This window comes from Takifugu rubripes, chromosome 20, assembly GCF_901000725.2.
Source record: "Takifugu rubripes chromosome 20, fTakRub1.2, whole genome shotgun sequence".
Lineage (NCBI taxonomy): Eukaryota > Metazoa > Chordata > Actinopteri > Tetraodontiformes > Tetraodontidae > Takifugu > Takifugu rubripes.
Window position 1 is genome coordinate 12,525,790 of NC_042304.1, and position 15,829 is coordinate 12,541,618.

The window sequence follows — 15,829 nt, forward strand, 5'->3', positions numbered from 1 at the left end:
AACCCTTTATTAAGTAATCAAAACTACACCACAATATTATCAAGGTTGAGTTTCAAAAACCCTTAAAGGACAATTCAATTTGCTACACGTCTCCCCTTGGTGGAGTGAGAGCTCTTACCTTTTTCTCCTCTTTGTTGACAGCTAGTTTCTGTCACCGACATTCCAAATAGACTCAGACCACGTGGTCAAACGTTTGACCCAGCCCACATTGAGCCCCGCCCCCATCCGCAGTTAAGGGCTCTCCGATGTCAAGCTAACCTCTAGCTGTGTACAAGATCATCTGCAGGAATCTTTTTCCATTGTTTTTGCTCTCATTTCTCAAGCATTCTCTACAGCTTCCGAGCTTGTGATTCCTTATTTTGGCTTGTGGGGATAAGATGGTAATTTTGACTAACAATGAGGACCAGGATTATATGTGAGTGAGAACTGACGTGTATGTGTTGTTAGCGACATACAGTCGGTAGCGTTAGCTTGCATTTAAAGTCCGTTTGTGCAGACCGGTTTGGAACACTTTCATCATTTTTGTGATTTGTTTAGGATTTAAAAGTTTTAATATTTGTGCAGCTTACCCAAAATATGTCATTGGTTGTTTGAGTTGAGCTGGTAGTTTGTTTCCGTTTATTTGTTGGGTTTTTATTTTTATACCGTGGATTATTGTCTTCCATCCTGGATAGTTGCTGGCAACCATCGTCTCACCCGGATAAACCTCTTTAAATTCAGTTCATTGTGTCTATAACGCACAGTTCGTGTTATTTTTCCCGCTGATGTTAAAAATAGAGCCGCAGGAACATGCGAGCTCCCTGGTCAGCTAACTGCTTGCAGTTCCTATCCCCTGTGTTTGCAGGTCAGATTAAATGTACACGTTTCAAGATATTACACATATGACCTTGCTGCAGTGTTGCCATGCGTTTAACATCAGTTTAATACAATTCATCTGCCTAAAAATGGCATCAGTCAACTAGGTGAGGGGAAACAGCAGAGGCGACTCAGACACTGACCTACATTTGAGGCTCCTGCAGATTTCCTTGCTTAACATTTAATATGCTGCAGAAAATACACTCTCTACCTTGCACGGTCTATTGCATTGAAAAGGTGGTTCAAATATGAAGTTGCAACTGAGTTGTGAGCATGTGGGGCGTTGACCCAGGGGCTGAGATCCTGTCCTCTGTTTCTAAAGCCTGATAGAGGAGCGAAAATGCACCTCGCTGCCCTGCTCTCCTGCCAAGCGAGTGTCGGCCAAAAAAAAGAACTTCTACATCAATCAAGCCATCCGCAACTCTGACCTCATTCCCCGAGCCAAAGGCAAGAAGAGCCTGCGCCGTCAGGAGAACAGTAAGCTCCCGTCACGGGTGGTCAGATTAAGAGGGGTGTTCGCGGAGACATGCTGCGTAAGCATTTCCGTGTGTTGCCTTTAAACTGACCACGGGTCAGCAGGGGCCCCTGAAGTGGCAGAACAATTAACATCACTATTATTGCCTCACTCTTCTCTGTTTCTACAATTCAGCACTCTACCTTAACAACCTTCTCGAGAGGGACGAATGCTCCAAAGATGAGCTGGAGGTTTGCAGTAATCCAGCCATCCCCTCCATCTTCACCGAGGCCTGCACCAACGCCATCTACGTGGAGGTAGGCCGCCTCGCCCGCCTGTTCTCGCCAGGTCCCGAGCGGTAAAACGGTTACATTTCTCCACGTAGCTGCACTAAAATGAGCACCGGCGCTACTCTCCTTTTGTCGTTCCAGCCCTGGGATGATTTCATGAACTGTTCCGGCGAGGAGCAGGAGCGGCTTTTGTCCCTGCTGGAGGAAGAGGGGGCCAAGAGGAAGAGCGCCAGCCGGCTCCCCAGAGACGGGCGGAACGGTGATCGCCTGTTTGTGCTGGTTGACGTTAGCCTTTGTGTTCTGGGGTGACTCAACTCCCGTCTCTCGACAGTACACGTCGCCTTCTCTGCTCAGGACTGCTTCCAGAGGATCGACCGCCGGCTTCGAGCGACTCTGCGCAGGAAACAGATTCCTCTGGTCCGCGCGCGCGTGTGTGTGTGTGTGTGTGCGCCGATCGAGATTTGTGGAGATTATTCCCGTGTGTTCCGTTCTCCTTTCAGGGAACCCTGGAATTACTTGAGAAAAACATCGTGGGCTTCTTTATCGCTCAGCCGCACTCGGTTTACACAACCACACTCGCCAGCAGGTAGAAATGGCTCTTTTTATTAAAAAGGGTTTGCATTAAGAGTGTGTGTCCATGAGTTCTGAAGCATACGACAGTAATGAGATCCTCCGCCGGGCCCGGGTCAAATCTCAAAGCCTCTCTCTTCTGCTGTTTGTGTTCATGAACCAGCTTCGAGAGGCTGCTGCTGCATGCTGCCTGCCAGTACATGGACCTCATCTCTGCAAGTAAGAGGACGCACGTCCATCGGACCAGGCTGATACGTCAGACCTGAGACCGTCTTTGTCCCCTTAATCTGTTTATTAGGTTGTTTTTTTTGGGTTCCACGCAGCCCGCAGTGCAGGAACGGCGACGTAATCCACCTTTTATGGTCTGCGTGGACTTTTTCTTCCAGGCACCTACCACGATGGGTCCCGTCAGACTGAAGTGGTGAACAAACAGAAGGTGTTCCTGCCCCCCCGGCCTCTGCTGTCCGCCTACATGGAGCAGATGAGCAGCCCGGGAGCCGTCCCCTCCACGCTGGTGCACTACAGGCAGGAGCTCTTAGACGTTTAGACGCTGGAGAAATGTCAGAAAATGTAGTTTCTGTTTCTCTGGTCGTTGTGGTAGGTTGTCCAGTAATTCAAGCCATTGAAAGGAGGCTCCGGCACGTTGATGAATGTTACCACGTTTATCACTGGAATCTCCACAGAATCTGCAACATTCTGTCACGGTGCTGAAACTGAGGAGCAGCTCCGAACACATCACTGCCTGAATCATTAGCCAACAAGATTCATGTAACTTAGACGGTTATAAAGCATGGATATCGGTAGTCTTAGCCGTTCTTTTTATGCACAAACATAAATGTTCATGGTGATTCTCTGATCGTCGTCGTCATGTATCGGAGTAGCAATTGTACCGTTTTAGGGGCTGTTTCTCTGTCGGCCTTTTCCCTCCTCATCTACACTGGCATTTTAAAACATTACGCGCTCATGTTGCCAACCAAACCGCATTAATTCACGAATAACTTATTCAGATTTATAAACCAGCTTTAATTTCCAGCCTGAGTCGCCCTCTAGCGGAGAGAGGGAGCACTTCAGCTTCAAAAAAGAAAACTGGACTGAGTTTACAGATAATGCACAAAGCCATTAATTTTTACAGTCAAAGTGGATTAAATGTGTACTGTGTGTTACGGTACATGTGTCACATTGACATGAAAATAATAAGTACACGTATGAAGGTTAAAAAAACCTTATTTCAATGTTGTAAAATGTAACCCCAGAAAGGCACTTCTGCCTCACACACACACACACATATATAAATATATAAATTTCAAGTGTCTTCTCAGTAAGTCTTTACGTACATTTATACATTTGTACTTGGAAACAGGTTAATACAACGGACTTTATCCCTTATTACTTTTGATACTGTCGTTGGCAGTGCTGTTTTTATCATTTTGTTACTCAGGCTTTGAACTTCTGAATGTCATCTTGTGCTTTCACTTTAACTGCGTTTTTTCAAGGCAAAACTGTCCGATTGTGTGCTGCAGCGCGCTGATGTGCCGCTGCTTTTGTAAGCACTCGTAAACTTGGGTGTTTTCAATAAGGAGCCATTTAATTGACATGTGCCAACATTTTCATTGACTATAAAAAAAGACTCATTTGAGCTTCATGAGATTCATCTGTGTGTATTTATGATTGTGTGATACAGTACTTATTTATAATTACTCACTGCAACCATTAAACTGTATCAATAAAATGTCTTGTACTTTGCTCTTGTTCTTTAAGTCATGCTAATCAAGTGTGGCACTTATATTCATGAATTAAGACAGCTGATGACCTCAAACTTGTAAAATGTAGATTGCTATAAATAAATGAAATATGTGTACAAAAATACATATAGCATTGTATTTAAGCAAGGAATACAAATGACATTGTCACAGAATCTTAAGACACTTCATTATCAGAAATAAAAATTCAAACAATATAGTATATAATATAGTGAGGCAATCTCTGAAATTAGTTGAATTAAATGCAAAATTGTTACATAATGATTTTAACCGGGATAAATGTTCAGTTCTTGGAATTTAATGACGTTTCCTAACTTTGACACCCCCCTGCAAACAGATAGTTGAAACCCTCAGGGCCAATTAATATTGGTGTTGATTTTATTATTAGTGCCTTCATTTCTCTATAAAACAGGGTGGTAAAACTTCCAAAATTCAGTTGAGCGCAACGGAAAACTTTATAAAAACACTTTTATGGGCTGTGTGGATGAACTGCGATACAGCCTATAAAACCATTTAAATTCAAAGTTATATAAATAGATAACTGAGCGGTTTAAATCCCCGGGGGCAAATTGAATTTAAATACATCATACTTTACACCTGATCTCACTGTCCCGTTTGGATGTCATACCAGTTGTATCCACTAGGTGGCGGCATTGCACCGTTAACCGCCGGGTCAGGACCGCTGTCATGACTATTAATCCTTTAGTGAACTTTCATGTACAGAACAGTTTCCGTCTATTATCTATATATAGTTTTAAAACATTAACAGAAGAGAGATTTCTTCACTTTTTGTCCAACCCCAAACTAAACATGTGCAAACTGGCACCAAAGTGGCAAACACACACCGTATAAATGCTGTTAAACTGGGTGAATTTGCATACATTAATAATTTATGATGTCACTTTGTAAATATTAAGCTTAAGAGGGAATATTCACATCGTATTTGCTTTTCAAACACTCAATTCAAAGTAAGACAGCAAACATTGACAGTAAAATTAACCACAGGGTGTGTAATATTCATCTGGGCGTCTCACTGGAGATGCTGATTATTCAATCTGTCATCGCCACCCAGGCTCATCTGATTTTTAATTGCACTTGTCTGCATCAGCGCAATGAAGACGCTTCTGCTGTATCTGCTTACATCCAGTGATGCACACACGGGATCATTTTCCTGTTTTAAATATCTCCAGCTCTTTATTTTAGCAAACAGCTGCAGGCAGCTCCTCTCTGGTCAGCACCCACAGAGTAATATCGTGTATGGAATAAGATTACATGACCACTGCGTTTGAGAAGCTGTCAACAATTATGCAGCGGAGACAGAAAAGATTACAGCCCGTATTTAACCCAGGCTCACGTGGGGCCAGGGTTTTTTTTTTCGAAACGGGATTTTAATTTTCTAATTTGCCAAATGTGAGTGATTTTCGCAGGCTTGCGCCTCTTTAAGCTGCGTGTGTGTGCATCAGCACATTGTGGGACGTGTCTCTTTTCCACAGATAATCTTTAGTAAAACAAGAATTGTGTATCTTTGTTGATCTGTTGGGATTATTTGATCTTTGCCTCCAGCTCTGGGGCTGCTGGGAACAAAGGTGCCACAGAACATCAGCGCATGGGGACCTTGTGCTCACTATAAATAATCCATTTATTTCACTCAGTCATACGTTTGGTTGAGTCAAAACCTGCTGGTGTTGCTTTTGACCTCTCGGTCAACCTTCTAGTTGCATTCATGTCAATTAGAAGACCACTTTACAGCTGAAAGACCAGGACATCAAAGACAAGTGACATAAAACAGAGCATAAAAGACCTGATAGAAAAGAAAAAAGGGGGGGGGGGGGGGATGCCGTCGCCTTAATGCTCGTGAATGTGTAGGTGATTTCCTGACTGGGATATACAAAGTTCAGTCATAGCCTACTGGTTAAAAAATAAACCAAATCACCAATTCCTTCAATCTCCTACACTCATGTTTGATGATTGTGGGGGGGGGGGGGGGGGTTTGACCTTTTGTACTTCAACACTGTGCAAATGTTTTCCATTAAAATGGTGCAGACCCACAGATGAACATACGTCTTCCACATATACTGTTTATCCCCCTCTCCCACTTTCTAATTCACACCCTGGCATTGACATCCCTCCTGTGTGCGTGCGTGTGTGTGCGTGCGTGTGTGTGCGCGCGTGTGTGCTGGGAGGAGGGGTTGGGGGGCCTGGAGGGCTGGCCCCTGCTGATTCAGAGGTTAGGAATTTGCATCTGATTACTGTTTGTCAACCAATGATGTGACTGTGCAGGCCGGAGAGTCTCTCCACGCCTCTCTCTCTCTCGTTCTCTCTCTCTCTGTCTCTCATTCACTCTCATTCTCTCTCTCTCGTTCTCTCTATCTCCGCGGACGCTCGCGCGCTCAGCCCAACGCAATTTCTGAAAAACGCAATTACACGCCGCAAATATGATGTAGTCACATGAAGCCACTCTCCTCCGCGCTGATCAACACATGAACCGGCTCCTCTGTGCCTCCCTCGGCCCGCTGCGCTTTCCAGAGGGGGAGACTCGCTCACAGACGGGGGGGGGAACAGGAATGTTTCTTCCGGTTCCAAAGAGTGTAAAAACGGAACGGAAGCCGACGTGGTGAGTTTATTTGCTTCTTTATTCGCTTTGTTCTCCTCCTGTTGTACAAATCGATGTTCCGTCGTGCGTTTTATTTTTGATTTCTGTCTCCATTCGGCCTCTGTTTGGCCTCTTTTCTCCCCCCGCTGCTTGTCAATTACGGGACGCATCTCTCTCTTTTTTAATCGATGTGACGTTATCGAACCGGCCCATCGATGGTTTTATTGCTAAAGTAGCGGTTTCGACTCACCTGCCATGTGTCAACCATCGAAATAAATCACCCGGCTGGTGTTTCCCTAGCGGAAAAGCCCGTGTTTGGTCTCCAACACAAGTTTCCTTCGCCCTTCCACCCAGTTTTGTTGTCGCTTTTCGAACCGTGTCAACGCGATCCTCCACCCGCGAGATAACGCTGCCCGGGCGGGCTCCCCGCTAGCTAGCCGCGGCTCTGTTTCCACCAAAGTGCTGCCACACACTTGGTTCTAAAACCATAACTTGGCCAACGCGGCTAATTTGGCTTAACATTACAAGCTGATTATTTACACGAGGCTTTTGCTACAGGTCAGTATCGGATAAACCAGCTGCCCCCTGTTCGCTGGTAATCATTCCGGGGGGGGGGGGGGGGGGTGCTGTATAACCTGATATTTTACTGGATTGTTCTGGTGGCGTCATCGGGTCCCGAGCAGCTTGAGCTCACTTTTGTTTTCTGCCTGTTAATGTGAAATAAAGCCCCGCAGGTTGGGTATAAAACCGGCCCAACGGGGCCGTCGGAGGCGGGCTGACCTGCAGAGATGCTGGGGTCATTTCGGAGCTCCAAAGCGCACCAAGGCAGGAGTACAGCAGCTGGTTCTGTTGGGTTTTCCTCGGCTGTAACACACAGAACATGGGGGGTGGTTGTAACATTGGTTAGCATGCATCCAAGAGATGCTTTTATGTCCCGTTCCGAGGCGTGATTGGAGGATTCCTCGCAGGTGAATTCCCATAAATTGGTGCTTCTGTGCAAATGCAAGACCAAGGTGGAGTAGGCAGGTAAAGAATCTGTCAACAGTGGGCTCGGATCAACCTAAAATCACCTCCGGAGTGATACAGACTCAACGAAGCGCCCACAATCGGGAGGCTGGAACGTCGGGCAGCGTGTTCCCCTGCAATGCTACTAACTAGTTGTGTCTGGCTGATAAACCTCACAGCCACAAACAAAAGTGACGGGTTTTGTGGTTGCTGTTACACTTTCTCCCAACGTTGGGGGTGGGGAGACCAGGGGCAGGAAGCAGGTTTAGTTTAAAGGCCGTGTAGGCGTAATGATGACCTTAACCATATAAATGGTGTCTTCATTGCTATGGTAATGCGACCTTTCCTCAGAGGCATTCCCGATAGCCAAAAAACGACAAACATCTTATTTTAAAAACTATCAGCGTGGTCCATGAATCCATCACGTCGACGCTCCTGTGTATCTGAGGGTACTCGACATGACAAAGACTAATTTTAACATGTCCTCTGACGCATTTAGAGTCGCCGCGATGGGACAAATTAGTAACCAGCGTTACCCACCACGGCAATCGGGACAGCAGCAGGATATAATGAGCGGAGCAGTGGGAGCCTCTTCCTTTGGAATGCTAAATCTAGAAGTTTACGGCGAAATGCCAGCAGCCGCTGGTCGAACGGTAGTCGGGTTTCACTCCGATTCCTGTGTTTGTGATTCCACCTGAACTTTGACTTAAAAAAATGAATGTTGCGTGGCCAGGTTGCTGACTTGTGAGTCTTTGGCGGCAGGGAGCTGGTTTGGCTGGACTAGTGGCTTCCAGCCCGTACATAATTGAGAGATTTCACCCTCCATTATTCCAGTCACTTTAAAGACTCACTCACAATTTGGTGCACTAATCTGTTTGGTCCAGGCTGACATATGGTAACCTGAGGCTGGCACTAGTGATCAGCAACAGGTCGGCGCTCCGAGCTGGTGGGTAGGTTGGGGTTGGGGGGGATGGATTAGAAATGTTTGGCAGTCAGACAAGTTCAGATCTGCAGGAGCCACTTCCTGGTTCCACGTTCTGCTTGCTGACCCCGGTAGCCTCGCTTTAGAGCACGGTTGCTGTGATTGCTTTGGATTCAGCGTTTTTGGTGGATCGTCTTCGAACCCTCGCGGTGCACGTGTGTGGTTTCAGAGGAAATGTGGCACGAGTTGTCGCTACAGATGCAACCTCTTAAGGTTGGGGCCAAATTAATGCCGTTTTGGAGGTTGTTGTGTACATTGTGTGGATGTAAGACACGGGCCTGAGTAGGTGCAGTCCAGTCGACCGACCGACTGACTGAGGCCCCACGAAGTTTCTCACCCGTCATTTTTGCCTTCTCAACACTTTGATGTGGTCCCACAAACGTAACTGCTGCATCTTCCTTCCTTCCGCCATTGATCTGTCGTTTAAATTCGTTTTGCATTAAAATGCAACACATTTATTTAGACACTTGATATCCACACGGCTTGCTGGCGAATCCCTGATCTCACCTCAAGGGTATTTGGAGAAGGTTTAAAAGCACTAAATGCAATATTTAAATAGAATTGCCCTCAAGCATCGCGACTGAGTGTGAAGCAGTTGCTGGCATTTTGCTCCCAACCTTTCAGTGGGCTGCGAATCGTGACAAACATGCACAGACAAGATAAACAGGTCTGTTTGATTGCTTATCAAACTTTAATCTCTTACAATGCTGCGAAGACTGTTTTTATGTTGTCTCTGCATTCAAATGACTCCTGGATGCTTAAGGGTGTGGGTTTTGGGCTTAAGTCCGGGTTTGTGTCAGTTGATTTTGGTATGTAAATATTGGTATGAATTGTACAACAGTCATCACAAGCTTTCCTGTCATGAAAGAAGCCCGAAGCCGGCCAGACTGGCCGAGTTTCAGCTGTTCCCCTGCCAAAAGCTACATTTCCGAAGAGTCTGCTCAACATGTGGGGCCTTTAGCGTGGTTATCCTGCCAAAAACTGCAGGAAAAAAAATTCTCCCATTACTTCACCGCCTGGGCCGAAGCCATAAGGGAATCCCAGCACGGGCGAAGGTGACGCACACACACACACACACACACAGCAGAGTGAGGAAACGTCTGCTTTCGGGATACCCCGCGGCCTGCAGACCGGGGCCGCGTGGGTGTAGGAGGCGGCCAGCTCGGGTCAGCGCGATCTATCCTGGTACTCGTCTGCCTGGATACCGGCGCGCACACGCTGACGCGTCCGTCAAACCCGCAGCGTTTGTCTTTCTTATTTGTATCAGGTAACGCTGAGCCGATCGAATACCAGGGAGCAGATAACACGCGGCTCTGAGGCCGGGGCCGATCCGTGATGCGCCACGTACGTGAGATCGCGCACGCGTGACCCTTTTTGTCGCAGATGTCTATTCAATGAACGCAGCTCTTCCACTTTCTCGGCCTCCGCAAACAAAAGGCTTTATTGTCGAAGATATCAATATCGCGACGTCACCCAATGAGCCAACATGTTAATCCAGTTTGGGCCGTTCATGCCGTTCATTAGCCGAGCAGCCACCCTCCCCCAGTCCGACCCCGCCTCTGTCACACGGAAGGAGCTGCCGTCGTGCCCTCCGTCTGGATTCACAATAGTGGATTCAAGCAGCAACACGCAGCTGGCCTCCTGGATCACGGAAAGATTTTATGGCGGCGTCGGTGACACGCGTGAGGAATTTGGCCGGGGGAGTTGTTGTTTCGCAGCTGACTGCGAGCAATCACTGCAGATTTCTGGTGGGTTCTGGACCAAGTGGTGCCAGGTTAAAGCTCTGGTTCACATTTACAGGCCCACGTAATCAGGACAGAGGAAGCCGAGTATTGAGTCGCAGAATTCAGGCTTTGTTCCGTCGGTTTCAATTGCTGTTAAATTACAAGGGGGGGGGGAGGATGGGAAGAGAGCAGGGAAAAGGAGCTGGAATTCCAGCAGAGACGCACCAAAAACTGACCGTCGCTGCTTTTCTTTAGTGCTCCGTGTTTACCATAAGACTTGCCCGTGTTTCTGGTCATCACATGAGATTTATACGTACTTATTTACGACTACAGCCTCCACATCAGGCCGCGGGGCAGGTCAGCGTCTGCCAATGAGCCAGAGCTATTTTGCTATTGGCTCTTAAAGCGGCTGCTATTTTTTTGCTGCCCTTCCATGTTCTTGTGTGGTTTTTGTCTGTTTAGTCCCCATGCCTAATCCCAACCCTTCCCTCTGGAACAGGAACAATGTGTGCATTTTCCGGCGTAATATATACGTGCGTTTTAGCGGCGAGCTGTCAGGGCCTGGATCCAGCGCGTGTCGAGTTTTAGAGCGAGCCTCGGAGCATCTCTGCCGGCGATGTGCTCACGCTCCTCGCTGGCTGCTGTTTCATCGCCGATGTCTCAGATTCCACAGATGAGAATCAGAATTTATGGGTCGGGGCTTTTTGCTTCTTGGCGACTTGATGTGTCGCCTAACGGGGACTAGTGACGTCTGCTTCGGTGCTGCAGCGGCCAGTTAGAGAGCTCAGTGGAGGGTGTGTAACGGGCCACTGTGACACTTCATAAATGATCTTGTTGGAACAGTGGGGCTCAACGGCGTCGACGTCATCGCAGTGCAAGGCTGCACGGAATGCGGGAGAGGGGCGCCCAATCGAGACCGGCACCGACTTTTTACCCCAGGAAATCACAAACCGTTGCTGTCGCTCCTGACGTGATCTAAGATGTTTAAAACGTCCTTGGCTTTTTCTTGCAAAAGTCAGACTCTTGCAGCTTAAATGTAGCCAGAGGCCAGGGTTTGGAGCTGTTGATCGAAGTAATAAATTCTGCTCCTCAAGCAAACAAACTCCCAGTTAGTCCACGCTCAGCTGTTTTTCTGTTGCTGATCTAACAGTGTGGGCTGTTTACATGTTGTGGGACTTAATTCAAGCCTATTTAACACGAAACGTGTTTTCAACAGGAACCTACCGGGGTGCATCAGACTTTCCAGGTTGTCGTTACCCTTCAGGGTTTAATAAAATGGAATGTCAGGAGGCTTTGTAGGCATAGCTTTGGACTTGTTTACACTTGTTTTTTCCCCCTGCCGACAACAAATTATTAGAAATTCCTCAATAGTTGGTAAAACACACTTTTAAAAGTTTTTGGTGCTTCTGCTGCGTCCATATTAAACCCAGGTAGGACACTCTTGACGGAGTTAATCAGATTGTAAATCATTGCCATTTAGATTTACCACAGACTTCAGTCGGTTCTTCTCAAAAGGCCTCTCTCGGAAACCATAAAAGTGATTTCTCATTTCAAAGCATCAAAGGAAACAAAGCCTGTAATTTCAGCCGTTGAAGGCGTAAAATACGCATCAGTGCTGATGCTGGCACATTAAACAAAAGTGCTTACTGGGGAGGAACTAGGTGTTTACGTCTGTTGCTTTATGAGAACTCCAGCACATTTTACTACGCCATCATGTTTGTAAGCTACATGTGGCACCAACCAGTCTGCGTGTGGTTATCGATGTTTCTGAACGACAGTCACATGAATTACGCTACATCCACTGTACCTTTGAAGGTGAAGTCTCCAATAAGTCGCATATGTACACATGTGCTTGTACACGGGGTGGTTTGGGGCTCTTTATCATGTTGGAATTAGACCCTTAGCTCTCGTTCTTATCACTACCGTGTTTGCTTAGACCTCGCAATCTTCCACCTCTTAAATACGGGTTTTAAAAAAAAAAAAGAGGATTAACCCATTAGCTCTCGTCATTTCTGCTTCCCTTCAGCCAACTCCTAAAGTTTAGCTCCTTCCTCCCCCACATGGGTCCACTGCCACCTAACCCAGCAGACTGGCTTCCCTTTAGCCAATTATGGTGTTAAATGAGCCCTAAGGGTGTTAAAGGGTCAGCTGCATTTTGGAGGATTGGTTTTTTTATACCCCTTTTAATTGGTAGTTATTATTTGTTGCCCTTTTACATACATTTCCTGAAGATAAATACTCTTGTTTTTAATCCCCCCTCAGAGTAGAAGTCAGATCTAGAGCGTCATCCAAAGAACTGGCAACTGTTTGCAGAGTTTAATTCAATATATATTCAATATATTCAACATTCAATAGACCCCATTAAAGCTGCTCATTCTGATGGCGCTGGGCTCATCCCCTCAATAAAAACTTACATGTAACTCCAGTTGGAAGAGAAATACACAGTCAGCCAACCACAACGTTGCCTTTTACTCTACTTCCTCATGTTGTGCTGCGCTAATAACACGTGTTAACACAGGTTTTGGCGCAAAAAAAAAATAAAAAAAATCACATACGTCAGCTGTCTCACCCACGGTTTCAATTTGTCCTTTGTCCTTTGGTGCATCACAAGATGCCGGCCTGGCTGCGTTGATACAGCAGCTTTAGCTACGTTAGCGTTTGGAAAGTCTTCCCCCGACTGGAGTCTTTACTGGCATTATCTGGAAAATCAACCAGAATCTTGCAGCCTGGATGTGGTGGCCGTTACCGAGCGATTAAGAAAAACAAAAAAAATAGGTACTTCAGTTGCGCAACCACACGCTTGCACAATGCTGTTGAGCAGCTGCCTAAAATGTTGACCATGAAACATGCAGCCCCTGAAAGCCTGGGCAATGCATTAAATCAGGACGACCAAAAGTCAAGATATCACTCCTATGACAAAGCAGCACACTGTCACTGGTCAACTATTTCAGATTTCCGTGCCTCTGCGCAAATACTTCCATGACACAGGATGAGTCAAAGCCGTGACTGATGAGGCTTTAGCCTGCACAGTCGGCCGGTGGGGCACGATCAGCTGCCTCGGACATGTTGCCTTGGCACCGTGCGACCGTTTCCTTCACATGCGACAGGTTCTTGTTAGTGTGAAACCCGTCTCCCCATTTGGGGAAGCGGACCGATCGCGTGTCCGTGATGCAACGTCGTTTGCACCATCGAGCATTTGTGATGAACAGTGACATGAAACACAGCGGCCACTTCTGCTTCCCTCTGCGCAGGAAGCGTCTAAAACCCAGCGCATTGTTGTAATCGCTTCCGCCTTTGACAACACGGCACGCGGAGAGGAGCCATGTCGTAGGTGTCAACGACATAGGTGTCAAGCCTTTTTTTTTTTTTAAGAGTGGCTGCCTTGTACATATTAGAGTGCGCTCAGACACATTCAACATGTAATACAAATATAAGCAACCTTATCAATCCAGAAAGAAATTGTTAATACGCTAACAGATGAGAATTGTCTACAGGGGGTGAGAAGCCATCTCAGTCAAGGCAGATCCTGTTAAGATGTTTAAATCCTGCTTATACCCGTACTGTCCTCCACCTGACAACTGCGGCCATTCAGCCGTGCCTCTATCACCCTTAAAGAATGTAATAAATCAATATTGAGTATCTGTCGGCTGTCTGGCCGCATCTGCTCCATCAGTTGTCACTTCCATCACCCTCTGAAGAAACACAAGTTTCACAGCTCTTGTTTCCTTTTGCAGTATATATGTCTGACATACGGCCGCAGTATTGGGTGACTGGAACACTTGTTCCTGCACCCTTCTGCGGTCCATTCTTCACCCGTGCTTAAGGGAGCATTATCGGTTCAATGTTTTGTCAAAGTGATGTTTTCATTAACGCGGCGCTTTGCCGCCGTTGCAGAACTGTTGTTCTCCGGAGGTCATTTGTGTCTGGAGGAGCGGCTGGATATCAGCTCCTGTTTGGTCTGAGATGGCTGAGCTCGTTTGTCTTTTTTCTTTATTCTGAGAGGTCGGCCAGGCTGCGACTTCACACCCTGATTGACACTTCCTGACCACCCTTACACAAGCTGTGCCGGTTGTTACGCGTCAGAGGAAGTTACTGAAGTTGTGCATCGTTTGAAAATAAAAACAGCGCAAAACCTATTGCGTCACAGGATGCCATCTTCCTATCCGAGTTCGGGGGTTAATTCTTGCCTGCAGTCAGTTTTAATATTCATGTGTCTATAAATTTTAATAGAATTTACCGGTAATTAAAGGACTTTGGAGGGAACACTAGACTCATTACTTGTATGTACTTTGGCTGTATAAGTCATTTTGGTCCCATGCAAGTACACACGTTTGTATTTATTAGTACACGAGTCTTGTATAAAATTGCTGGCTTTAAAGTGAGCAATGCGACTCGTCTGGCAATGCATTAAATATTGTGTAAAGGATTTTCCAGTAAATGAAAAGCAGAACCAAATTTTTTTCTTCTGCCTAGAGGCAATACACATATGCACATATGTGGTTCCATCTGCACAGAGGATGGACCACTGTGATAAAGAGGGGGGATTGTGGATGCTAATAAGCGTGGCAGCCACAGTTTGGTGTGATTTTGGTCTAAAATGCAATTAAAATCCGCCCTGCAAAGCCCCTTTTGTTTGGTGTGATTTTCGCAGGAATTCAAACCATATCGGTGCAGGAAAAAAGAGGTCAGATGATGGATGAGACTTTTTCTTTTGTCTAGAAATGTTGATAAGGATAGAGGAGAAAGCTGAACATTTGCATGGAGTTTCTTTCAGTTAAAGCTTTTATTCCCACTTAAATGGCTGCTGAGATACTGAGGTATCAGTGGAAGGTGTTGCGGAGAAAAGCATCATTTTTCTCCGGCATAGAATGGGGAAAGACGTTTCCACTGAAGAATATGTTGGCGGGTGGTGCTAACTGATCGTGGATTACTCATCGCTCGCTGAATAAATGACGGCGGAGCATCACGCCGCCCCCTGCCTCGACTCGCACGGCACATCCAGCACCTGCGCTGGAAATCGATTTCCCAGGTGTTGTCGACTTAGCTCTTATCGCCGCCTGGCTGCCACAACTTCATCGAATCCCAACATCTCCGCTTGCTGTGTGTGATCTTGCGTGAAACTGGCCTGGACAGTTCTGCAGCTCACATATCTGCCGATCACTCTTTTCAGTGTCAGAAAAACAACATTTTTGAAGGCAGAACTGACTGGTTTTCATACCTGAGCGCTTTTATTGTGTAAAGGTATGCCGCAGCATACCCATACCTCCCCCTGGGGCAGCTATAAGGATTTAACATGGGAGTCGCAGCGAAAACCTAAGCTGTTCAACCAAATATTGACAAATGTTGTTTATTTTTACTGGTGGAGCTGAACTTCACGTTAGATTTTGGGCAGCCAGGTGGAGAAAGTGTAGGTTTTTCCTGGTTTCACTTCCTCATAGTCGAGGCAGAAACATTCTGTAACATTTCTTTTCAGACTGCCCGGTCTGTTTGTGTGAATAATCCAGCCCGTGTAGCACAACGGCTTTAAACTTTACAAAAGCAGACAAATGCAGAATTAAACTTTACAAAAGATGCAACTTTCTCCTTTATTTGCAGT

The 15,829-nt window shown here is 46.4% G+C and overlaps 2 protein-coding genes across 4 annotated transcripts in view; both read left to right on the plus strand.

Moving 5' to 3' along the window:
- The first annotated feature begins 209 nt into the window (after positions 1-209).
- r3hdm4 (R3H domain containing 4) lies at positions 210-3,898 on the plus strand. The gene is made up of 8 exons (XM_003974315.3): positions 210-415; positions 1,178-1,332; positions 1,505-1,626; positions 1,741-1,858; positions 1,931-2,016; positions 2,100-2,185; positions 2,333-2,388; positions 2,556-3,898. The coding sequence occupies exons 1-8, from the start codon at positions 378-380 to the stop codon at positions 2,714-2,716; spliced, it is 822 nt and encodes a 273-aa protein (XP_003974364.1). The 5' UTR covers positions 210-377; the 3' UTR covers positions 2,717-3,898.
- A 2,323-nt stretch (positions 3,899-6,221) lies between these two features.
- Positions 6,222-15,829, plus strand: part of arid3a (AT-rich interactive domain 3A) — a 34,629-nt gene continuing 25,021 nt past the window's right edge. For 2 of the 3 annotated variants that reach the window (XM_003974314.3, XM_029828634.1), the window contains exon 1: positions 6,222-6,543. The gene's annotated coding sequence lies outside the window, so the exon portion shown is untranslated. The remainder of the gene's footprint in view (positions 6,544-15,829) is intronic. The other variant, XM_011615004.2, reaches the window with a different exon arrangement.